The sequence below is a fragment of the Symphalangus syndactylus genome, chromosome 8 (genome assembly GCF_028878055.3).
Source record: "Symphalangus syndactylus isolate Jambi chromosome 8, NHGRI_mSymSyn1-v2.1_pri, whole genome shotgun sequence".
Classification (NCBI taxonomy): Eukaryota; Metazoa; Chordata; class Mammalia; order Primates; family Hylobatidae; genus Symphalangus; species Symphalangus syndactylus.
In genome coordinates this window covers 45,919,654-45,942,431 of record NC_072430.2, presented here as the reverse complement: position 1 = coordinate 45,942,431, position 22,778 = coordinate 45,919,654, and the positions used below count along the sequence as shown (strand labels likewise).

The following is a 22,778-nucleotide window of genomic DNA, read 5'->3' as shown; positions in this document are numbered from 1 at the left end:
TATTAGAATTATTTCACATTAATAACACTCTGCAACTTTATGCTATATAATATCATAACAGTCATAATGAGTTTACAGTTTTCTTAGAAATACCTGGCTATTTCTAAAGCTAAATTTTTATAGGTTATTTCTGCTATTTTGAGAAGATAAGTTTTTAATGACCATCTTTGTGCATGAAGTATTTTCTCCATTTAGGCTTAGTTCCTTGGGCTAGCTACTTAATCTAAAGCTTAGTAACTATCCTTGTATGTAATCTCTCCAAATTTCATTTTATTTCAGAAAGCATTCCTAAAAGGGAACGCTTTTAGGAGTTATGAGTTATGGAGCATAAACATTTTTAAGGCTTTTAATATAAACACATTGGTTTAGAAAGAGCTTGTACTAATTTATAATTCTACTGACCATCTCCATGACTGCCTTTCTCTCTATACTTTCACAAATTGGCATATTTAATAGGTGAAAATTGTAATCTCACCTTTTAAACAGTGGGCTAGTTTGTACGTTTGAAACTTTTACTCTGGTCCTTTATCTAAAACCACACATGGTATTTCCCATTTTGGTGAATTTTGGTGTTATTTATTATTATTCCTCTGGACCAGTTAGCCCAAAGTAATGTTCAGTGGCTGCAGTTCTTAACTTTTTGAATTTAGAACCCCTTTATACTCTTTTTTTTTCTTTTCTTTTTCTTTTTTTGAGACAGAGTTTTGCCCTTGTCATCCAGGCTGGAGTGCAATGGCACAATCTCGACTCACTGCAGCCTCCGCCTCCCGGAGTGCAATGGCGCCATCTTGACTCACTGCAACCTCCACCTCCCAGGTTCAAGCAATTCTCCTGCCTCAGCCTCCTGAGTAGCTGGGATTATAGACGCCCACCAGCACGTCTGGCTATTTTTTGTATTTTTAGTAGAGATGGGGTTTCACCATGTTGACCAGGCTGGTCTTGAACTTCTGAGCTCAGGTGATCCACCCGCTTCGGCCTCCCAAAGTGCTGGGGTTACAGGCGTGAGCCACTGTGCCTGGCCTTATGGTCTTAAAAATTATTGGAAACACCGGAGTTTTAAAAATACGGATTTTATCTACTAATATTTACTAGAGTGGAAAGAAAAACTCAAAAATTTCAAATGTTTACTTATTAACTAACTTAAAAATAACAATGTCGTATCTATTGTATATTAGCATAAATAACATTTTAAAGTTAAGAATAACTATATTTCCACTCCCCCAAAAAATTAGAAGAGTGGCATTGTTATATCATTTTGCAAATCTGTTAATGTCTGGCTTATTAAAAGACAGCTGGATTCTTGTATCTACCTATACATTCAATCAGCTGCAGTATATTGTTTTGATTGAAGTATCTGGAAAAAAAAAAATTCACCTTCACTCACCATGTTGGCCAGGCTGGTCTCGAACTCCTGATCTGAAGTGATTCGCCTGCCTTGGCCTCCCAAAGTGCTGGGATTACAGGCATGAGACACCTTGCCCAGGCAAAAAAGAAATATTCTAATAGCTTTTTAAGACAATCATGGATATTTTTCATTGATCTTTCACTGAAACCCAAGAAATGGGAGCTTCTTAAAAGCTACTTGGAATATGGAATCTAAAACCATATCTGTGAACTTGTGGAACTATATTACATCAAAATCCACTCATCTGTCTTATACCCTGAATGGATCTTTTACCCATGCATAATTTTGTAACATTTTGTGTTGGTCATTTGGAAAATACTGCTTCACTGAATAATGTAGATTTTCTAAATGTTGATACATCTTATTATTGTAGTGATTTTTAAAATATGTTCATTGGTATCACCACCAATTGGAAAGAAATTTTAATTATTGGGAAGCTGTCAAGCTTATGGTGGTAGATAGGAGTTTCCCAAATTTTAATTTTTGTTTGAAAATTTGGATTTTTTTTTTTTTTTTTTTTTTTTTGAGATGGAGTCTTGCTCCGTCGCCCAGGCTGGAGTGCAGTGGCGCAATCTCCGCTCACTGCAAGCTCCGCCTCCTGGGTTCACGCCATTCTCCTGCCTCAGCCTCTCCAAGTTGCTGGGACTACAGGCGCCCGCCACCACGCCCGGCTAATTTTTTTGTATTTTTAGTAGAGACGGGGTTTCACCGTGGTCTCGATCTCCTGACCTCGTGATCCGCCCGCCTCGGCCTTCCAAAGTGCTGGGATTACAAGCGTGAGCCACCGCGCCCGGTCCGGATTTTTATTATTGTCAACAAGTATTGCTGGTTGTTTTCCTTGAAATAACAGGCTCACTTTCTTTATTTTGGGGAAATATCTGTTAAATGACCACATCTAAATAATCTCATAATTTTTCCATCAGTGTTAAGTAGAAATGGTGTTCCAAGAAAAAAACGCAGCTAGTTCAGCTCGGAGTTCAAGCAGTTGCACAAATACTTTCCCTCATGACAGCCATTGTACTTCAGAAGGCAGCAGAAGTGCTTCATATGTATTTTCTCATTTTGCCATACAGAGTATTAAAAAGGCCTTTGCTGTGAGTTGAGATTTAATAAGATTAATACTTTTTACTGCTTCATTAGGGACATTTTTTTGTGAAACTTGGATTTTTTGTTTGCTTTATTGTGCAAATGTGGCAGCGAAGGGTAGAACAATTTGGTGCTGCTGCCTTGATTCATGCCCAGGCACCGCAGTCTTACCCAGCATTGCTTTAGTACCACCAGTGCGGTTGTCAACACAATGTAAAAAGCAAATAACAGCTCAATGTTACTTTGAAAATAGCTTTGATCTGGAAAACTGCCTGAAAGAGCCTTAGGTTCTATGGACCACATTTTAGGAACTACTGTTCCAAATAACATTGCATCACTGAGCCTTAATAGATACACCTTCCTTTGGCAAAGAATGTTCTAACCTCTTTGAATTTTTAAGAACCATATACAGTATGTATTTTTTTCATCCTGGTCAGCTTTTTTCTCACAGTGCATGCCTAGATGTCTTTCCATACACTGTACAATAAAAGAAAATCTGCTATGTTCATGTGTGGTGAAGGGGGGAGAATTTTTTTTTAATTCCCAAAAGTGTGCTAACAAGGCATTTTATCGTTATATTAATCAGATTTTTTCCAGAGATTTTCATAAAGTGGTAACCTTTATTTTATACGTTTCCTATAGTTTCTCCGTCACTCTAAATTGTTAAATATTTTTTAATGTAAAGAAAGTTACTAAAAATGTTTTATTTTCTTCAGCACAAAACGAGTGGATCATTCAAATACCAGATTGGCTTCCCAGCTTGATAGAAATCCAGGTAATAGCTCTGTTTGTGAATATGGAGGCAAGTCTAAGGATTTGTTTTATATATATATATATATATATATATATATATATACACACACACACACACATATATATATATATATGTTTATATTCACTCCTAACTTGTTGGGAATCCTCTATGAATCCCAAATATTCACTTTTAAAAACTAAATATTATTTGTTTTACTTGAGCAAAATATATATAAGTTACAGTAACTACAGTTTATGTACCCATCTTTTTATAAAATGCATCTTAAGAATGCTTATAAGAATGAAAAATTCCATTCAAAGATTGTTCTTACATAGGTTAAAATGTAGAAAAACGGTTAAAGTAAAACTGGTCAGATGTTTTGAAGGGTCTGCAGTCAGACTGACACATATTTTATTAGTATGTTTTCTTCCACCCTTCCCTCAATGTTTAGGTCAATATTAATTTAATTTGATTCAGTTTGTTGTTTACAGAGATGTCATCAAATGGGGACATATAGCCAGTCAGGATAGAGCTTCAGTGGGTGACACCTTGCTGGTGTTACCATTATCTAAAGTCTGGTTCTTAGTTTTGTCATTTGGGAAACATCATTTTATTGGCCCACCCAATAGTAATCTGTCACAGAGAATCAGAGATTAGCATATCAACCAGAATCTCAGTGTATTAATTTACTAAAATAAATATTACTCCCAAATACACTGGAATATTTGTATCCATTTGACTCATAAATTCCCTCAAATCTGATTAATTCTCAGTGATAAAATTGGACTAAGGAGAACTAGTTATTTGATACTAATGACCATCATCATCATGTTCTGGTAGAGAAAATAAGCATTTCAGCTCTAGTATGTGCTTGTAAAGGGCTAGATTTCTCATGCTGATGATGCCATCCTGCATAACCAAAGGCCATGCCCTGAATCAGTATATACATTTTTGTGTTGTGCTGACATACAATTGATAAAGTCATTTTGTTGACATTAGAATTTGGAGTTTCCCTTTCATTATTTTATTCAATTAGACTGGGTTTAAAATAATTATTAAGCTCTGAATATGTTACCATTCTCCAATACTATACTTGGGGCATGCATTTACAGATTATTGCTTTGCATGAGTTACTTCTAGAGATGGTCATATAATTTATTAAGTGATGTTTATTTTAATGTTTTTCTCTCTTTTTCTTTTTTCTTTGTTTTTGGAGACAGAGTCTCTCTCTGTCACCCAGGCTGGAGTACAGTGGCACAGTCACGGCTCACTGCAACCTCCACCTCCCAAGTTCAAGTGATTCTGCCTTCTCAGCCTCCCAAGTAGCTGGGATTACAGGCGTGCACCATGATGCCCAGCTAATTTTTGTATTTTTAGTAGTGACAGGGTTTCGCCATGTTGGCCAGGTTAGTCTCCTGGCCTGAAGTGATCTGCCCACCTCAGCCTTCCAAAGTGCTGAGATTCCAGGCATGAGCCACCACGCCCAGCCTATCTTAATGTTTTTTTTTAAGGTTCTCTGTTGCTATATACAGTTTATTTCTGCTTAATATTAGCCATCTCAATATGGCTAATATTGACTAACCAACTTCTCTTTGATTGTCTTATTTGTTCAAATCTTGTATTATTTTATCTACTTCCTTTACTAAATAGTCTTTTTGTTCTTCTTCTGAATTATTTTTCTCATTTCTCTTACATGGTTTTAATTATAAACCATATTTTATTGAATAATTACGAACTGTTGAAGAGGTCAAAAAGTCCTTAGATTGCTTCAAATCAAATTCTCACATTTTGTGAATGAGAACCATAGATTCCAGGAGGTTATGTGACTTCTAAATCTAAATTCAGAAACCTTTTCCGTTTTCCTGTTTTACTTTTATATAGAAACTGTTAAGGGTATGAATGTTATTTTCCTTGTCAAATGAATATAACTCTGTACTAGAAGTTTTTAATATTTTTAACAATCTTGTTTGTCAAGAGGACTTAAGGTTAAATCTAACTTTTTTTTAAATCCCTTTTTATAGGATCAGATGACAACAATCTGAATTCCATCTTTTATGAGCATTTAACTAGATCCCTACAACACAGCCTCTGTGGTGATTTGCTCCTAGGACGGTGGGGAAACTACAGTACAGGGGACTGTTTCATCCTTGCCTCTGACTATCTCAATGCATTAGTACACCTTATAGAGATAGGCAATGGTCTGGTCACTTTTCAGCTGCGGGGACTTGAATTCAGAGGTAAGACATTCATTCACCTTTTATTTCTGTAGCATACTCCTGTGGCACCTTAGTTTTACATGTTTCTATCTCAAACCAGAAGTTGTCATAGAATTAGATATTTGGGATTGTGGAATGAGAAAAGTTGTTAAAGACTAAGTATTAGATTTTTTCACCCCACATTCCATATTCCAAGAAGAATCATGTTTGCAGTATGGCTTTATATGTAAAGGTAGTAGCATTAGTGTATAATTGATTTGTTTTCCTAGATATGTTGAATTTCTGTTGTTCTGTGCTTGGTCTCTTGCTGGTCCCTTTTGTGACCAGTTGCATAAATTTATTAGGTAGCTAGCAGCATGGAATGCTGAATTTTTGTGTGAAGCAGAATAGTTAATTGAGTTACATTCATATAAACACCATGCCTTTGTCTTCCAACAATTTTTTTTAATTGAGGTGAAATTCACATAAAATAAAATTAATATTTAGAGCGAAGAAATCACAGGAGCATTTAGTACATTCACAGTGTTGGGCAGCCACCACCTCTGTCTCATTCCAAAGCATTTTCATCACTCCAAAATAAAACGCTGTACCCATTAAGTAGTTACTGGCCATTCTCCTTTCCATCAGCCCTCTACAATTTTATGTACTGATAAAGTTATTTCTTTACAGAAAATCATGCATTTAGAAACATCAACTTTATGTTATCAATTCCTGTAAAACTGAATAACATGTAAGCACAAGTAGAAACTGATTTCGTAGGATGCTTCAAGTCCTGTTACTGAATATCTTTCCAGTCTGGGAAACATTTTAACTTGAGTTTTCAGAGAGTTTTTCATCTATTCTAAGTGCTTTGGAGTAGTTTTAGTCTGGAATAGAAATAAGAAAGCATTTGACTAGAAAGAGAAGGAAGCCAGATCTATAACCCCATTAGCTTTGTTTTCATCCTGGTGTCGCGTAAGAAGGCTTGCACCTTAGCTATGGAGTGTCTATGTCAGTGGAGCAAGTATCAGTCTAGAAGTTACGTTGTTCGCTAGAAATAAATCTTTAGCTATGCAGCACTCAAATTGATGGAGTAAATGTTGATGTTTACTTGTGATCTGTTTATAATCCATTCATATTCTCTTGTCCTTCAAAATATTTTATTCTTGTCTTATGAATATTTGTTTCTGCCTCTCCATCAGGAGCCTAGGACGTTAACTCCATCTCTTCCAGAATCTTAACCCCAGGCTGTTCAATCCTAATCCAACTAGGCTCATCCAAAAGTTAGCATACCCTTGCCACCATTCCTACTACTGCTGTGACTTTTAGCTTCCTTTTTAAGTTTTGGCACCTGAAGACTTCATCCTTGTTTTTTAATTTTAATTTAATTTTTTAAAATAAATGTGCATGGCAGGCTGTTTTATCCAACATTTCTACATATGTGAAATGAAAGGGGGCGGTCTTCTTACCATCTGCTCACTCCATCATATTGATCAGTAGTTCTCCAAATCAGAAAAGTTATCCAGATTTTCATTCTCTGGTATTGAGTAGACTCAGATAAACTTTTGGATAAATCTTCTGCTATCTAAATGCTAAGTATTTGCCAATCAAAGCTCAAATTTGAAAATACAGCAACCCTTACTCTTTGAACTCCTATAGATTTGAGTAACAAGGGATACCTATAATTCTTAACTCAGACATTAGCATTTTCTTTTTTTTTAAGAGACAGGGGTCTCGCTCTGTCACCCAGGCTGGAGTACAGTGGTGTGATCACAGCTCACTACATCCTCAAACTTCTGGGCTCAAGGGATCCTCTTGCCTCAGCCTCCTGAGTAGTTGGGACTACAGGTGCACACCACCACTCCTGGCTAATTTTTTTAAAATTTTTACTTTTGTATAGATGGGAGCCTCACCGTCTTGCCAAGGCTGGTCTTGAACTCCTAAGCTCAAGCGACCCTCCAGCCTTGACCTCCCAAAGTGCTGAGATTGTAGGTGCGAGCCATCACACCCTGCTGGGATTTTTTTAAAGACACATTTGATCATGGCATTCCCATGCTTACAATTTTTCAGTGACTTTTCATTGCATTTAACATAGAATTCACATGCCCGAACACATCCTATAGTACTCTGTGATCTGGCCTCTGCCAGTTTCCCCATCCTCACTTTACAGCACTGTCCGTGCTCATTGTAGCCACACTGGCCTTCTTGCAGTTTCTTAGATGTGCTAAATTCTTTACTAAGGACTCCTTATTGCCCTTCATTTTGCCAGAAAGTACCAGCCATCTCTCTTCCTCCCCTAATCCTCCATCTGGCTAATTCCTTTGCCTAAATGTCCCTTTCTCAGAGAAGCCTTCCCTAGCCACCTATCCCACATGATTATCTCACTTTACCATGTTTTTGTTGTTAGATTCTTACACAGTCATGGACTGCAGCAATGGACTGCACATATCACAGTGGTCCCATAAGATTATAATGGAACTGAAAAATTCCTGTTAGTGACATCGTAGCCATTCTGTCCTATCACAAAGCATTACTTGTGTTTATGGTGATGCTGGTATAAACAAAACTATGCTACTGGTCATATAAAAATCTAGCATATACAATTATGTACAGTACATCGTACTAGATAATAATAATAAACAACTGTGTTTATTATACTATACTTTTTGTGGTTAGAATGTACTCCTTGTACTTACAAAAAAAAGTTTACTTTGGAACGGCATGTCTTGTTATGCTAGTGGCAGACTCATACATCTCACATTTACTGTGTCTCTTGATGGCATCATTTTCTCTGTGTTTGATTTGATCTTGTGTCATTTTGTTTTATGGCCCCTACATGTGCAAAATTCACAGCTATTGTTGCCACGAAGAGGCCGCATCAAGTAGATTGACCAGGAAGTTAAATTAAAAGTGGTTAAGGACTATGAAGGTGGCAAATCAGCAATGGTTGTTGTCAGGTAATTATATCCCATTCCACCATAGCTGTGATCTTGAACGAGAACAAAGTGACAGAAGCCATTAAAGGATCTGCTTCATTGAACACAAAAAGATGAACAAAAATTTGAAAAGGGCCTAAATCATATATGGAGAAACTACTGAAGACCAGACACAGAAGCATATTATACCTCTCAGCATCACGACAATCACAGACAAAACAAAAAGTTTGTTTGCGATATTGAAAGAAAAGATTGAACACAACTACAGTGTTGAATTTTCTGCTAGCTCTGCGTGATTTTATTCAAGAATTGTTATTTATTGCATAATGTGAAAGCTGGTGAGTGGTGAGTCTGTAAATGCTGATGTGAAAGCAGCTGAAGAATTTTTGGAACTCTAGATAAGCTGATTGTGAGGAAAATTACTTCACAGGGCAAATCTTCAGTATAGATGAAAGCTTGCTATTCTGAAAACAGATACTAGAAAGGACTTTCATCCATAAAGAGGCCAAGTCAATGCCAGGTTTCAAGTCATTAAGGACAGGATAACAGTCTTGCATGGGAGAAATGTTGCAGGTTACAAATGGAAGCCCTTCGTAATCTGGCCCAGTGAGAACCCCAGGGCCTTCAAGCTTATCACTAAGCACACACTGCTAGTGTATTGCAGGAGCAATCAGAAGTCTTGAATGACCCAGCTTTTCTTCCAAGATGCCCTCCTGAATTGCTCTGCCAACACAATGGAGAAGTACTGTTTGGAGAATAACATACCATTCAAGATTGTGCTTATTGTTGATAATGCTCCACACATCCTCCTTTTATTGGTGATCTTTATCCCGGTATCAAAGTGGTATTTCTGCCTCCAAACACCACCTCTCTGATCCAACCAATGGATCAAGAAGTTATCGCAGCTTTTCAGACCTACTACCTGAGAAGGACATATACCCAGGCTATTTCTGCAACTGAGAAAGACACTGAAAAGACACTGATGCAATTCTGGAAGGATTACGTCTATGACTGCATCAAGAACCTTGCTTAGGGTGATGTCACCAATGCGGGTATGAATGGCATCTGGAAGAAGACACTCAAGAGGTTCATCTGTGACTTCAAAGGATTTGCCAAGGATGAAGAGATTGCAAAAATCAACATGGCTGTGGTTGGAGATGGCAAACAACTTTAACCATGGTGTGGACAAGGATGACATTGATGAGCGCCTAGAGGTGGTTCCTGAGGAACTGACTAATGAGGGGTTGTTGGAACTGGAAAAGGAACGCAGAGCTGAAGAACAGGCGAGAGAGGGAAACAGCTAGAAAAGAAAAAGAAGAAACCCCAAGAAAATTCACAGTGAAGGGTTTTAGCAGAAGCTTTTGCAGACCTCAACAAGCTCCTTAAAAATTTGAAAACATGGTCCATAACACCAAAAGGTTTTCATTAATAGAGAGGAATGTTCTTGCTGCATTATCTGCATACAAGCAAATCTGTGATGAATGAAAGAAACAAACCAAGCAAACTATTGTGGACATAATTTTTGAAAGAGTGATACCTCCTGAAGAAGAGTTCCGGCAGGTCCTTCAGGAGGTATCCAGAGGAAGTCATTGTTGTCACAGGAGATGGCAGCTCCATGTGTGTCATTGCTTCTGAAGGCCTTCCAGTGGGACAAGATGTGGAGGTGGAAGCCAGTGATATTGATGACCCTGAGCCTGTGTAGGCCTTGGCTAATATGTGTGTTTGTGTCTTAGTTTTCAACAAAAAAGTTTAAAAAGTAAAAAAATTTTAAATTTTAAAAATATTAAAAAAAATTTTTAAACAAATTTTTAAAATTTTTAAAACATTTTAAAATGTTTAAAAAATTTTTTAAACAAAAAAGTTTAAAAATTAAAACAATTTTGAAAAAGCTTACAGAATAAGGATATAAGGAAAAAATATTTTTATGCAGCTATGCAATATGTATTTTAAGCTAAGTGTTATTACAAGAGTCAAAAAGTTTTAAAAAATTAAAAGTTTATAAAGTAAAGTTACAGTAAGCTTAGGTAAATTTATTATTGGAGAAAATAATTTAATTAATTTCATGTAGCCTAAGGTATAGTGTTTATAAAGTCTACAGTAGTGTATAGTAACACCCTAAGCCTTCACACTCACTCACTACTGACTCTGACTCACCCAGAGCAACTTCCAGTCCTGCAAACTCCACTTGTGGCAAGTGCCCTGTATAGATATACCATTTTTTATCTTTTTGCCATATTTTTACTGTACCATTTCTATGTTTAGATGTGTTCAGATACACAGATACCTACCATTGTATTACTGTTAGCGATGTTATTCAGTACTATAACATGCTGTACAGGTCTGTTTAACCTAGGAGCAATAGGCTATATTATATAGCCAAAATGTGTAGTAAGCTGTACCATCTAGGTTTGTCTAAGTACATTCTATGATGTTTGCACAATGAAATTGCTTAATAGCACATGTCACAGAATGTATCCCCATAGTTATGCAACATGTGACTGTGTTTATTGTTTAAAGTTTATTTTTCTCTAGCCAAAGGGTTGGCATACTTTTTCTTTTGGAAACCAGACAGTAAATATTTTAGGGTTTGAGAGCCATACACATTCTCTGTTGTATATTCTTTGTTGTTTTTTCTTTCTTTTAAATGACCGCTTAAAAATATCAAAACCATTCTAAGCTTGGATTTGGCCCAGGGCTGAAGTTGATCAATCTTTGTTTTAGAATATAGGCAGATTCTCAAGGGCAGAAATCACATGTGCTTCATTTATCATTATGTACCCAGTACCTATCACACATAGCAATTAGTATATAATACATATTTTGTTAGTTTTGTAGACTGATTAAATAATGTAAATGTATAGCCTTTTCTTCTTTCTGTTCATTCCAGAGCTCTCATGAGGGATGAGTATACTCTTGCTCACATGTTGATGTGATCCTTGGTTACTTCCTTTTCTTTATAGTGTGATCCCCTGTCTCACCTACCCCTCCGCCAAATATTAATCAAAAGTGTTATTATTTTGCCAGGCAGATATTTGGATCTGCTGAGCATTTTATCTACTTTCCAAGACAGATTCCATTCAGCCAATTTATTATTTTTAAATTTTGTCTATCCTGGATGCTTACTTTTAAGTAATATTGAAACAAGTTTCTTGATCAGTTTTTATAGCTCTTAGTTAAACCCATTCATATTTCTCATTTCCATTTTTATTTTACAGATACTCTAGATTCTTTTCATGTAAACTTTATGTGAAAAATTTGGGTTATCAGTCATTTTTTGTCTGTATCAGAATTTTCGGATTATACCTTCTTTCATGTTAATTTTTTACTGATAAGTGTAAACTACCAGGTACAGTTTTACAAGTCAAACTTTACACATCAATAGTGTGTTTGGCTGACTGGATTCCTTTCCATTTTTACTCAAGTTAGTTTAAACAAGTCTTATTTTCATGATTGTTTGTTTTATTTAGTTTTATCAGTAATATTCACTGTGAAGTGGCTGGAAGACTTAGGTAATCCAGGGAACAATTGGTAATAGTTCCTCATAGAATCCCTATTAATTAATATTAATAATTGAAAATAGAATATTTCCTAGTAATATATTTTGCTCAGAAAAAATTCTTTTTTCAATTATTAATATTCCTATACTTATTGACTTCATTTTCTGAGCAAAATATATTAGTAGGGCATATTGGGTGGAAATAGTCATGGGATTAGAATGGTAGAGTAAAAACATTCTGCTTTAATTCAGGTATCCCATTCTCCTTATTCTGCTGCTACGAACAAGGACCTCAGTTGGGTAAATGTCCAAACTTTTACATTTCCTCTTGCCACGTATGATTTCTGTCCACCACTAACAGTGATCTGCACAAAATACAGCTCTTACATTATTTCCTCATTTAAAAATCTTTGATAAACTTCCCGGAAAGAAAGAAAAATGAAGTAATAACACATAAAACCTAAGAAATAGTCTCAACTTCATGTCACAATTTTCTTTTAATATACTTTAAGTTCTGGAGTCCATGCGCAAAACATGCAGGTTTGTTACATAGGTATACACATGCCATGGAGGCTTGCTGCACCCATTAACTAGTGATCGACATTAGGTATTTCTCCTAATGCTATCCCTCCCCTGGCCCCCATCCCCCGACAGACCTGGGTATGTGATGTTCCCGTCCCTGTGTCCATGTGTTCTCACTGTTCAGCTCCCACTTATGAGTGAGAACATGTGGTGTTTGGTCTTCTGTTCTTCTGTTGGTTTGCTGAGAATGATGGTTTCCAGCTCCATCCATGTCCCTGCAAAGGCCATGAACTCATCCTTTTTTATGGCTGCATAGTATTCCATGGTGTATATATGCCACATTTTCTTTATCCAGTCTATCATTGATGAGCATTTGTGTTGGCTCCAAGTCTTTGCTATTGTTAACAGTGCCACAATAAACATACATGTGCATGTGTCTTTATAGTAGAATGACTTATAATCCTTTGGCTATATATCCATTAATGGGATTGCTGGGTCAAATGGTTTTTCTAGTTCTGGATTCTTGAGGAATCGCCACATTGTCTTCCACAATGATTGAACTAATTTACACTCCCACCAACCGTGTAAAAGCATTCCGATTTCTTCACATCCTCTCCAGCATCTGTTGTTTCCTGATTTTTTAATGATCGCCATTCTAACTGGCTTGAGATGGTATTCTCATTGTGGTTTTGATTTGCGTTTCTCTAATGACCACTGATGATGAGCTTTTCTTCATATGTTTTTTGGCCGCATAAATGTCTTCTTTTGAGAAGTGTCTGTTCATATCCTTTGCCCATTGTTTGATGGAGTTGTTTGGTTTTTTCTTGTAGATTTGTTTAAGTTATTTGTAGATTCTGGATATTAGTTCTTTGTCAAATGGATAGATTGCAAAAATTTTGTCTCATTCTGTAGGTTGCCTGTTCACTCTGATGATAGTTTCTTTTGCTGTACAGAAGCTCTTTAGTTTAATTAGATCCCATTTGTCAATTTTGGCTTTTGTTGCCATTGCTTTTGGCATTTTAGTTGTGAAGTCTGCCCATGCCTATGTCCTGAATGGTATTGTCTAGGTTTTCTTCTAGAATTTTTATGGTTTTAGGTCTTATGTTTACATCTTTAATCCATCTTGAGTTAATTTTTGTATAAGGTGTAAGGAAGGGGTCCAGTTTCAGTTTTCTGCATGTGGCTAGCCAGTTTTCCCAACACCATTTATTAAATAGGGAATCCTTTCCCCATTGTCTTGTTTTTGTCAGGTTTGTCAAAGATCAGATGGTTGTAGATGAGTGGCATTATTTCTGAGGCCTCTGTTCTGTTCCATTGATCTATGTATCTGTTTTGGTACCAGTACCATGCTGTTTTGGTTACTGTAGCCTTGTAGTAGAGTTTGAAGTTAGGTAACGTGATGCCTCCAGCTTTATTCTTTTTGCTTAGGATTGTCTTGGCTATGTGGGCTCTTCTTTGGCTCCATATGAAATTTAAAGTAGTTTTTTCTAATTCTGTGAAGAAAGTCAGTGGTAGCTTGATGGAGATAGCATTGAATCTGTAAATTACTTTGGGCAGTATGGCCATTTTCACAATATTGATTCTTCCTGTCCATGAGCATGGAATGTTTTTCCATTTGTTTATGTCCTCTCTTATTTCCTTGAGCAGTGGTTTGTAGTTCTCCTTGACGAGTTCCTTCATATCCCTTGTAAGTTGTATTCCTAGGTATTTTATTCTCTTTGTAGCAATTGTGAATGGGAGTTCACTCATGATTTGACTCTCTGTTTGTTATTGGTATATAGGAATGCTTGTGATTTTTGCACACTGATTCGTATCCTGAGACTTTGCTGAAGTTGCTTATCAGCTTAAGGAGATTTTGGGCTGAGACAGTGGGGTTTTCTAAATATACAGTCATGTCATCTGCAAACAGAGACAAATTGACTTCCTCTCTTCCTATTTGAATACCCTTTATTTCTTTCTCTTGGCTGATTGCCCTGTCCAGAACGTCCAATACTGTGTTGAATATGAGTGGTGAGAGAGGGCATCCTTGTCTTGTGCCGGTTTTCAAAGGGAATGCTTCCAGTTTTTGCCCATTCAGTATGATATTAGCTGTGGGTTTGTCATAAATAGCTCTTATTATTTTGAGATAGTTTCCATCAATACCTAGTTTATGGAGTTCTTAGCATGAAGGGCTGTTGAATTTTGTCAAAGGCCTTTTCTGCATCTATTGAGATAATCATGTGGTTTTTGTCATTGGTTCTGTTTATGTGATGGATTACGTTTATTGATTTGCATATGTTGAACCAGCCTTGCATCCCAGTGATGAAGCCAACTTGATCGTGGTGAATAAGCTTTTTGATGTGCTGCTGGATTCGGTTTGCCAGTATTTTATTGAGGATTTTCTCATCAATGTTCATCAGGTATATTGGCCTGAAATTTTCTTTTTTTTGTTACGTCTCTGCCAGGTTTTGGTATCAGGATGATGCTGGCCTCATAAAATGAGTTAGTGAGGAGTCCCTCTTTTTTTATTGTTTGGAATAGTTTCAGAAGGAATGGTACCAACTCCTCTTTATACCTCTGGTAGAATTCGGCTGTGAATCTGTCCGGTCCTGGACTCTTTTTGGTTGGTAGGCTATTAATTACTGCCTTAATTTCAGAACTCGTTATTGGTCTATTCAGGGATTCAACTTCTACCTGGTTTATATGTGGGAGGGTGTATGTGTCCAGAAATTTATCCATTTTTTTCTAGACTTTCTAGTTTATTTGCATGGAGGTGTTTATAGTATTCTCTGATGGTACTTTGTATTTCTGCAGGATCAGTGGTGATATCCCCTTTATCATTTTTTGTGTCCATTTGATTCTTCTCTCTTTTCTTCATTTGTCTGACTATTGTTCTATCTATTTTGTTGAGCTTTTCAAAAAACCAGCTCCTGGCTTCATTGATTTTTTTGAAGGGTTTTTTGTGTCTCTGTCTCCTTCAGTTCTGCTCTGTTCTTAGTTATTTCTTGTCTTCTGCTACTTTTTGAATTTGTTTGCTCTTGCTTCTCTAGTTCTTTTAATTGCGATGTTAGGGTGTTGATTTTAGATCTTCGCTGCTTTCTCTTGTGGGCACTTAGTGCTATAAATTTCTGTCTAAACACTGCTTTAGCTGTGTCCCAGAGATTCTGGTATGTTGTGTCTTTGTTCTTACTGGTTTCAAAGCACTTATTTATTTCTGCCTTCATTTCGTTATATATATCCAGTAGTCATTATAGTAGTCATTCAGGAGCTGGTTGTTCAGTTTCACAATTTAAAAAAAAAAAAAGGCTCTGGAAGTTTCTTCTAGAAATTTCTAATTCATTGTAGCACATGGAGAAAAAAGCTAAATTTCTCCAAGCTTTTAAAAAACTAATGTAATACTGATATCAAAATGCAACTAAGTGGGTCAGGCACAGTGGCTCACGCCTATAATCCCAACACTTTGGGAGGCCAAGGCAGGTGGATCACCTGAGGTTTGGAGTTCGAGACCAGCCTGACCAACATGGCGAAACCCCGTCTCTACTAAAAGTACCAAAAAAATTAGCCAGGCATGGTGGTGGGCACCTGTAATCCCAACTACTCAGGAGGCTGAGGCAGGAGAATCACTTGAACCCAGGAGGTGGAGGGTGCGGTGAGCAAAGATTGCGCCACCGCACTCCAGCTTGGGTGACAGAGCGAGACTCCATCTCAAAATATATATATGTGTGTATATATACATATACATACATATACATGTATGTATTTATATGTATATGTGTATTTGTATGTATACGTATATATGTATGTATATACACATGTGCGTATATATATATATATACACACACATACACATATATATACTTACATATACACACACACATATATATGTATATAAATGTATACATACATATACTGTGTGAATCCGTCCAGTCCTGGACTCTTTTTGGTTGGTAGGCTTTTTAGGTTTGTATGTACGTGTGTGTGTGTGTATATATAAATATATATGTACATATATTTTTGCATCTATAGTCACAAGCAAAATTAAACTATAGTTATTTTTTATGTGAACATATATATGCATATATGTATGTATATATACATATATAAATAATATATTATGTTTATATACATTATATATTATATACTTATATACATACATATATGTATATATACACATACATACATACATATATGTGTATATACATTTTGTATACATGTATATAAGTTCACATAAAAAAGTAACTATTGTTTAATTTTTCTTGTGACTATAGATGCAAAAATCCTGCAATTGCAAAGTAAGCAGAAATTAGCAGTCCTTTTTTATAAATGCCTATATTAGTTTGTTCTCACACTGCTGATAAACACATACTCGAGACTAGGTAATTTATAAAGAAAAAGAGATTTAATGGACTTACAGTTCCACGTGGCTGGGGAGGCCTCCCAGTCATGGCAGAAGGTGAAAGGCATATCTTACATGGCAGCAGGCAAGACAGAATAAGAGCCAAGCAAAAAGGGAAATACCTTATAAAACCATCAGATCTCTTGAGACTTACTACCACGAGAACAGTATGTGGGAACTGCCCCCATGATTCAGCTATCTCCTACCAGGTCCCTCTCACAATTATGGAATTATGGGAGCTACAATTCAAGATGAGATTTGGGTGGGGACACAGCCAAACCATATCAGTATCTCTAAAAAAATTGAACCATGTTTCATTTTTAAAGTCAATTTAAATATTAGCAAATTAATAGAATTCTATTTTAAAAGGTCACTGTAGTAAAACATGATCCTCTCAAAAGATGTCCGAAAACGTTTGATTAAATTTCATTTCTATTATTGGTTTAAAAGACACTTTATAATATTGCGTATGTTCTTATTATGTTGAAAAACACGTGTATGTATTACTGGCATACCTTGGAGATATTACATTTTGGGTTCAGACCACTGCAATAAAGTAAATATCGCAGTAAAGCAAGTCACATAAATTGCTTGGTTTTCCGCTGCATATAAAAGTTATGTTTACATTATATGATAGTGTATTAAATGTGCAATAGCATTATGGCTAAAGAAAGAATATACTACGTATCTTAATTTTAAAAATTTACTGCTAAAAAATGCTAAGGATGATCTGAGCCTTCAGTGAGTTGTAATCTTTTTGCTGATGGAGGGTCTTGCCTCGATGTTGATGGCTACTAACTGGTCAGGTTGGTGATTGCTGAAGGTTGGGGCAGCTTTGGCAACATCTTAAAATCAGACGACAGTGAAGTTTGCTACATTTATTGACTCTTTGTTTCATGAAGGATTCCTCTGTAGCATGCAATGCTGTTTAATAGCGTTTACCCATAGTATGATTTCTTTCAAAATTGGAGTCAGTGCTCTCAAACTTTGCTATTGCTTTATTAATCAAGTTTATGTAATACTATAAATCCTTTGTTGTCATTTTAACCAAGACTCACAACATCTTCACTTAGGAGTCAATTTCTTCTCAAGAAACTGCTTTCTTCTCAACCATAAGAAACAACGCTTCATCTGTTTACGTTTTATCAGGATATTATAGCAATTCTGCCACATCCTTCAGATTTCACTTCTAATTCAGCTTCTCTTGCTGTTCCTGCCATATCTGCAATTACTTCCACCACTGAAGTCTTGAAACCCCACAAAGTCATCCATGAATCAACTTATTTCAAATTCCTATTAGTGTTGACATTTTGACCGCCTCCCATGAATCATGAATGTCCTTACTGGCATCTAAAATGGTGAATCCTTTCGAGGAAATTGTCAGTTTACTTTGCCCAGAGTCATCAGAGGAATCCCTCTGTGGCAGCTATAGCCTTACAAAATTTATTTCTTAAGTAATAAGACTTAACAGTTGCAATTATTTCTTGATGTACAGACTGCAGAACGGATGTTGTGTTAGCAGGCAACACTAATGTCCTTGTACATTTCCATCAGAGTTCTTGGGTGATCAGATGCATTGTCAATGAGTAGTAATATTTGGAAAGGAATCCTTTTTTCGGAGCAGAAGGTCTCAACAGTAGGCTTAAAATATCCAGTAAACCATGCTATAAACAGATATGCTGTCATCCAGTCTTTGTTATTCCATTTATAGTGCACAGTTAGAGGAAATTTAGCATAGTTCTTAAAGGTTCTAGCATTTTTGGAATGGTAAATGAGCATTTCAGCTTAAACTTAGCAGCTGCATTAGACCCTATCAAAGAGAGTCAGCCTGTCCTTTGAAGATTTGAAGCCAGGCATTGACTCCTCTCTAGCTGTGAAAGTCCTAGATGGCATCTTCTTTCTGTGTAAGGATGTTTAGTCTATTTTGAAAATCTGTTGTTGTAGTGTAGCCACCTTCATCAATGATCTTAGCTAGGTCTTCTGGATACCTTGCTGCAGCTTTAAGTCAGCACTTGCAGCTTCACCTTGCAGTTTTATGTTATAAAGACAGCTTCTTTCCTTAAACCTCATGACCAATCTCTACTAGCTTCCAACTTTTCTTCTGCAGCTTGCTTGCTTCTCAGCCTTCATAGAATTGTAGAGAGTTAGAGCTTTGTTCTGGATTAGGCTTTGGCTTAAGGGAATGTTATAGTTGATTTGATCTTCTCTCCAGACCACTCAGACGTTCTCCATATCAGCAATAAGGCTTTTTTGCTTTCTTATCTTTTGTTTGTTCACTGGAGTAGCACTTTTAATTTTCTTCAAGAATGTTTCCTTTGCATTCACAACTTGGCTATTTGGTGCATGAGGCCTAACTTTTGGCCCATCTGGTGATATGGTTTGGATTTGTGTCCCTGCCCAAATCTCATGTTGAATTGTAATACCCAGTGTTGGAGGAGGGGTTTGGTGGGGCATGATTAGATCATGGGAGTGGATTTTCCCCCTTGCTGTTCTCGTGATAGTGAGTCCTCATGTGATCTGGTTGTTTAAAAGTGTGTAGCACCTCCCCCTTAACCCTATTCCTTCTGCTCCAGCATGTAAAACGTGCCTGCTTCCCCTTCACCTTAACACCGTGATTATGTTTCCTGAGGCCTACCCAGCCACACTTCCTGTACAGTCTGCAGAACTGTGAGCCAATTAAACCTCTTTTCTTTACAAATTACCCTGTCTCAGGTAGTTCTTTATAGCAACGTGAGAATGGACTAATGCATTTGGCTTTTGACATGCCTTCCTCACTAGAAATAAGCTTCCTTATTTCTAGCATTTGATTTGAAGTGAGACATGCAACTGTTTCTTTCACTTAAACACTTAGAAGCCATTATAGTATTATAAATTGCCCAAATTTCAATATTGCTATGTCTTAGGGAATAGGAAAGCCTGAAAAGAGGGAGAGATGGGGGAATGGCTGGTCAGTGGAGCAGTCAGAGTTCATACACCATTTGTCAATTTAAGTTTGCCATCTTATATGGGCATAAATTGTGGTACTCCAAAGTACTTAGAACACTAACATTAAAGATCACTGATCACAAATCACCATTATAGATACAACAGTAATAAAATGTTTGAAATATTGAGAGAATTACCAAAATGTGATCCAGAGACAGGAAGTGAGCACATGCTCTTGGAAAAATGGTACCAATAGATTTGCTTGACACAAGGTTGTCAAAAACCTTCAATTTGTAGATATCACAGTGCCTTCAAAGAGCAATAAAGCAAAGCACAATAAAACAAGGTATGCCTGTATATTTTTAGGGAGTATCATATAAAATGGTCACCCACAGCATGTATTCCTATCAGCGTCAGGTTCAAGTCAAGGGTTTTTCTTGTCAACACTATGTAACATTATTATGGAAGTGTTGGTGACAGTTATTAAACAAGAAAATGAAATAATGGAATTATTGAGGGCTATAGAGTGCTAAACAGCACAGCTCCTTAGCTTGGCTATAAAAACCTTTTTAGCCTTATCTTTCATTGTACCACCACCACCATCAGCTGGGACTAGGTGTCATGGTATCAGTTTCTCTCAAAGCAGTGGTTTTCAGACCTGGATGGTGTATGTATTAATATTACTTTTAAAGAAAGAAAATTATTGTGCAGCCTGATTTCTGTACAGTTAAGTCTGATTACTTTATAGTCTTTACATAATATAAAGAATTTACAAATTGAGTTGAAACAAGACCAGAGAACCAGATAAAAATTAACATTAGTGTAACAGATGATATTTTGCTGGCACTAGATTGCTATGGGTCTCATTCTATATTTAATCTGTTTTTGTATTTTTACTTCAATAACATTCCACTGGTTTTTGTATTTTTAAAATTAACTCAGACCTTCAGGAGATGTGCCTTTGCTCTTTGGTCCTTCATTTGATACAAACACAATTGTAAACCCATTTGAAACATTTAGAAATCAGTAAGTCAAAATTAAAGTTACTTTACCACACGAATTATCAGACCCGTAGTGTGAGTGCAGTGGCTCACGCCTGTAATCCCAGCACTTTGGAAGGCCGAGGCAGGCAGATCACAAGGTCTGGAGTTCAAGACCAACATGGTGAAACGCTGTCTCTACTAAAAATGCAAAAATTAGCTGGGCCTCATGGCGCATGCCTGTAATACCAGCTCCTCTGGAGGCTAAGGCAGGAAATTACTTGAACCGGGACCTGGGAGGCAGAGGTTGCAGTGGGCTGAGATCACACCACTGCACTCCAGCCTGGGCTATAGAGGGAGACTCTGTCTCAAAACAAACAAAAAAACCGTAGTGTGCTAATGCTAGTGCACATTGTGTTTTTGCAGGATATGAATATAGAATATGCGTGATTTCTGGAGTTTGCTACAATTCGTTAATGGATATTCTAAGGCAAATCCATCACATACTTTCAATTGCAATAAAATATGTATTTTTTTGTAAATCTCATGTGTCCTTGCATTCATTTTTCCCACTTTCTGGTTTTTCCCCTTTGTAAAGGTCTCTCTCTCTCTCTCTCTCTAAGGTACCTACTGTCAACAGCGGGAAGTGGAGGCCATTACTGAAGGTGTAGAGGAAGATGAAGGATTTTGCTGTTGTGAACCTGGCCATATTCCTCACATGCTTTCATTTAATGCTGCATTTAGCCAGCGATGGCTAGCTTGGGAAGTGATAGTCACAAAGTATATTCTGGAGGGTTATAGCATCACTGATAATAGTGCTGCTTCTATGCTTCAAGTCTTTGATCTTCGGAAAGTACTCACCACTTACTATGTCAAGGTAAGAGTATGTGCCTACTTAGATCTTCAGATAATCAGAGTTTCTTCTTGGGAATGAAATATATATAAGGATATATATATGTATATACTTTTTTTTAACTTATGCTTTGCTTCCAAGTACTTATTTAAATTCTCTAGGATCCAGAAAACTCCATAAAAATAAACCTACTAACGTCTTGCTTTCTCTTTGTTTACTGGAATTCATTCCGTTCATTCATTAATAATAATAGCTAGACATTTGTAGCTTGTGTTTTAGGCATTGTGCTAAGGAATATGTACACACAAATATGCATATACACATGTGTATCTTACTTAATACTGTAAAGAAGTATTTCCCTATTTTACAAATAAGCAGCTTAAGGATCAGATGTTAACTTGCCCAAGATCCTCTAACAAGTAGAATTTGGGGCTTAAAACCCAGGCTTGTCTGACTCTTGAGCCCTTGCTCTTGACCACTGCTTTCATTCAACAAACTGAATAAAAGTATTGCAAAATTCAAGAGGTCCCCAAGACCACCCTCACTTCTGACATCAGCTGTAATTTTGGTGTCCCCAAGACCACTCATAGGGTCAGTAAGTTGCTAGAAACACCTACGGAACTCAGCAAAGTTGTCATACTCACATTACACTCATGTTACTACAGTAGAAGGACACAGATTAAAATCAGCCAAAGGAAGAGGTACATAAGATATTGTCCAGAGACACTGAGTCAAGGAGCTTCCAGTTGTCCTCTCACAGTACAGTTGTACAGATGCCTGTTTCTCCCAGCATTGAAGCATGGCCGTACTCACAGGGTGTTGTCCACCAAGGAAGCTTGCTCGAGCTTGGTGTCCTGTCACGTAGGCATGGTTGACCATCCACATGGCCAACATAAGTCTCCAGGATGTCCAGAGGTCATGCTAATACTGTGTGGCTCTAGGTCCCCAGCTGAACAAAGACTCTTTAACGGGAAGGGCATCCCAAGGCTTAGAGGTTACCCCCTAGAACCCAAGGGTAAAGGCCAAACCCCTCGTTGGGCAAGGTTAATCCTTTACTGCACAGGATACTCTTATTTTTGCTAAAGAGTTTACAGAAATACAGTATGGTTGTCACTTAGGGGCTTCCAGGTGAAGCCAGTATTTTTAAGAAGGAAACATGTGCTAAGCTTTAATAACCAACATCTGAATTTTTCTTTTTCTTTTCTTTTTTTTTTTTTTTTTTTTGCGACGGGGTTTCATTCTGTTGCCCAG

At 36.9% G+C, this 22,778-nt stretch overlaps 1 protein-coding gene across 5 annotated transcripts in view; it reads left to right on the top strand.

Moving 5' to 3' along the window:
* Window positions 1–22,778, top strand: part of PCNX1 (pecanex 1) — a 207,257-nt gene that overhangs the window by 142,611 nt on the left and 41,868 nt on the right. For all 5 annotated transcript variants that reach the window (XM_055288936.1, XM_055288932.1, XM_055288935.2 and 2 more), the window contains 3 exons: window positions 3,208–3,266; window positions 5,267–5,482; window positions 21,298–21,551. In XM_055288936.1, the coding sequence (XP_055144911.1) occupies window positions 3,208–3,266; window positions 5,267–5,482; window positions 21,298–21,551 (529 nt within the window). The remainder of the gene's footprint in view (window positions 1–3,207; window positions 3,267–5,266; window positions 5,483–21,297; window positions 21,552–22,778) is intronic.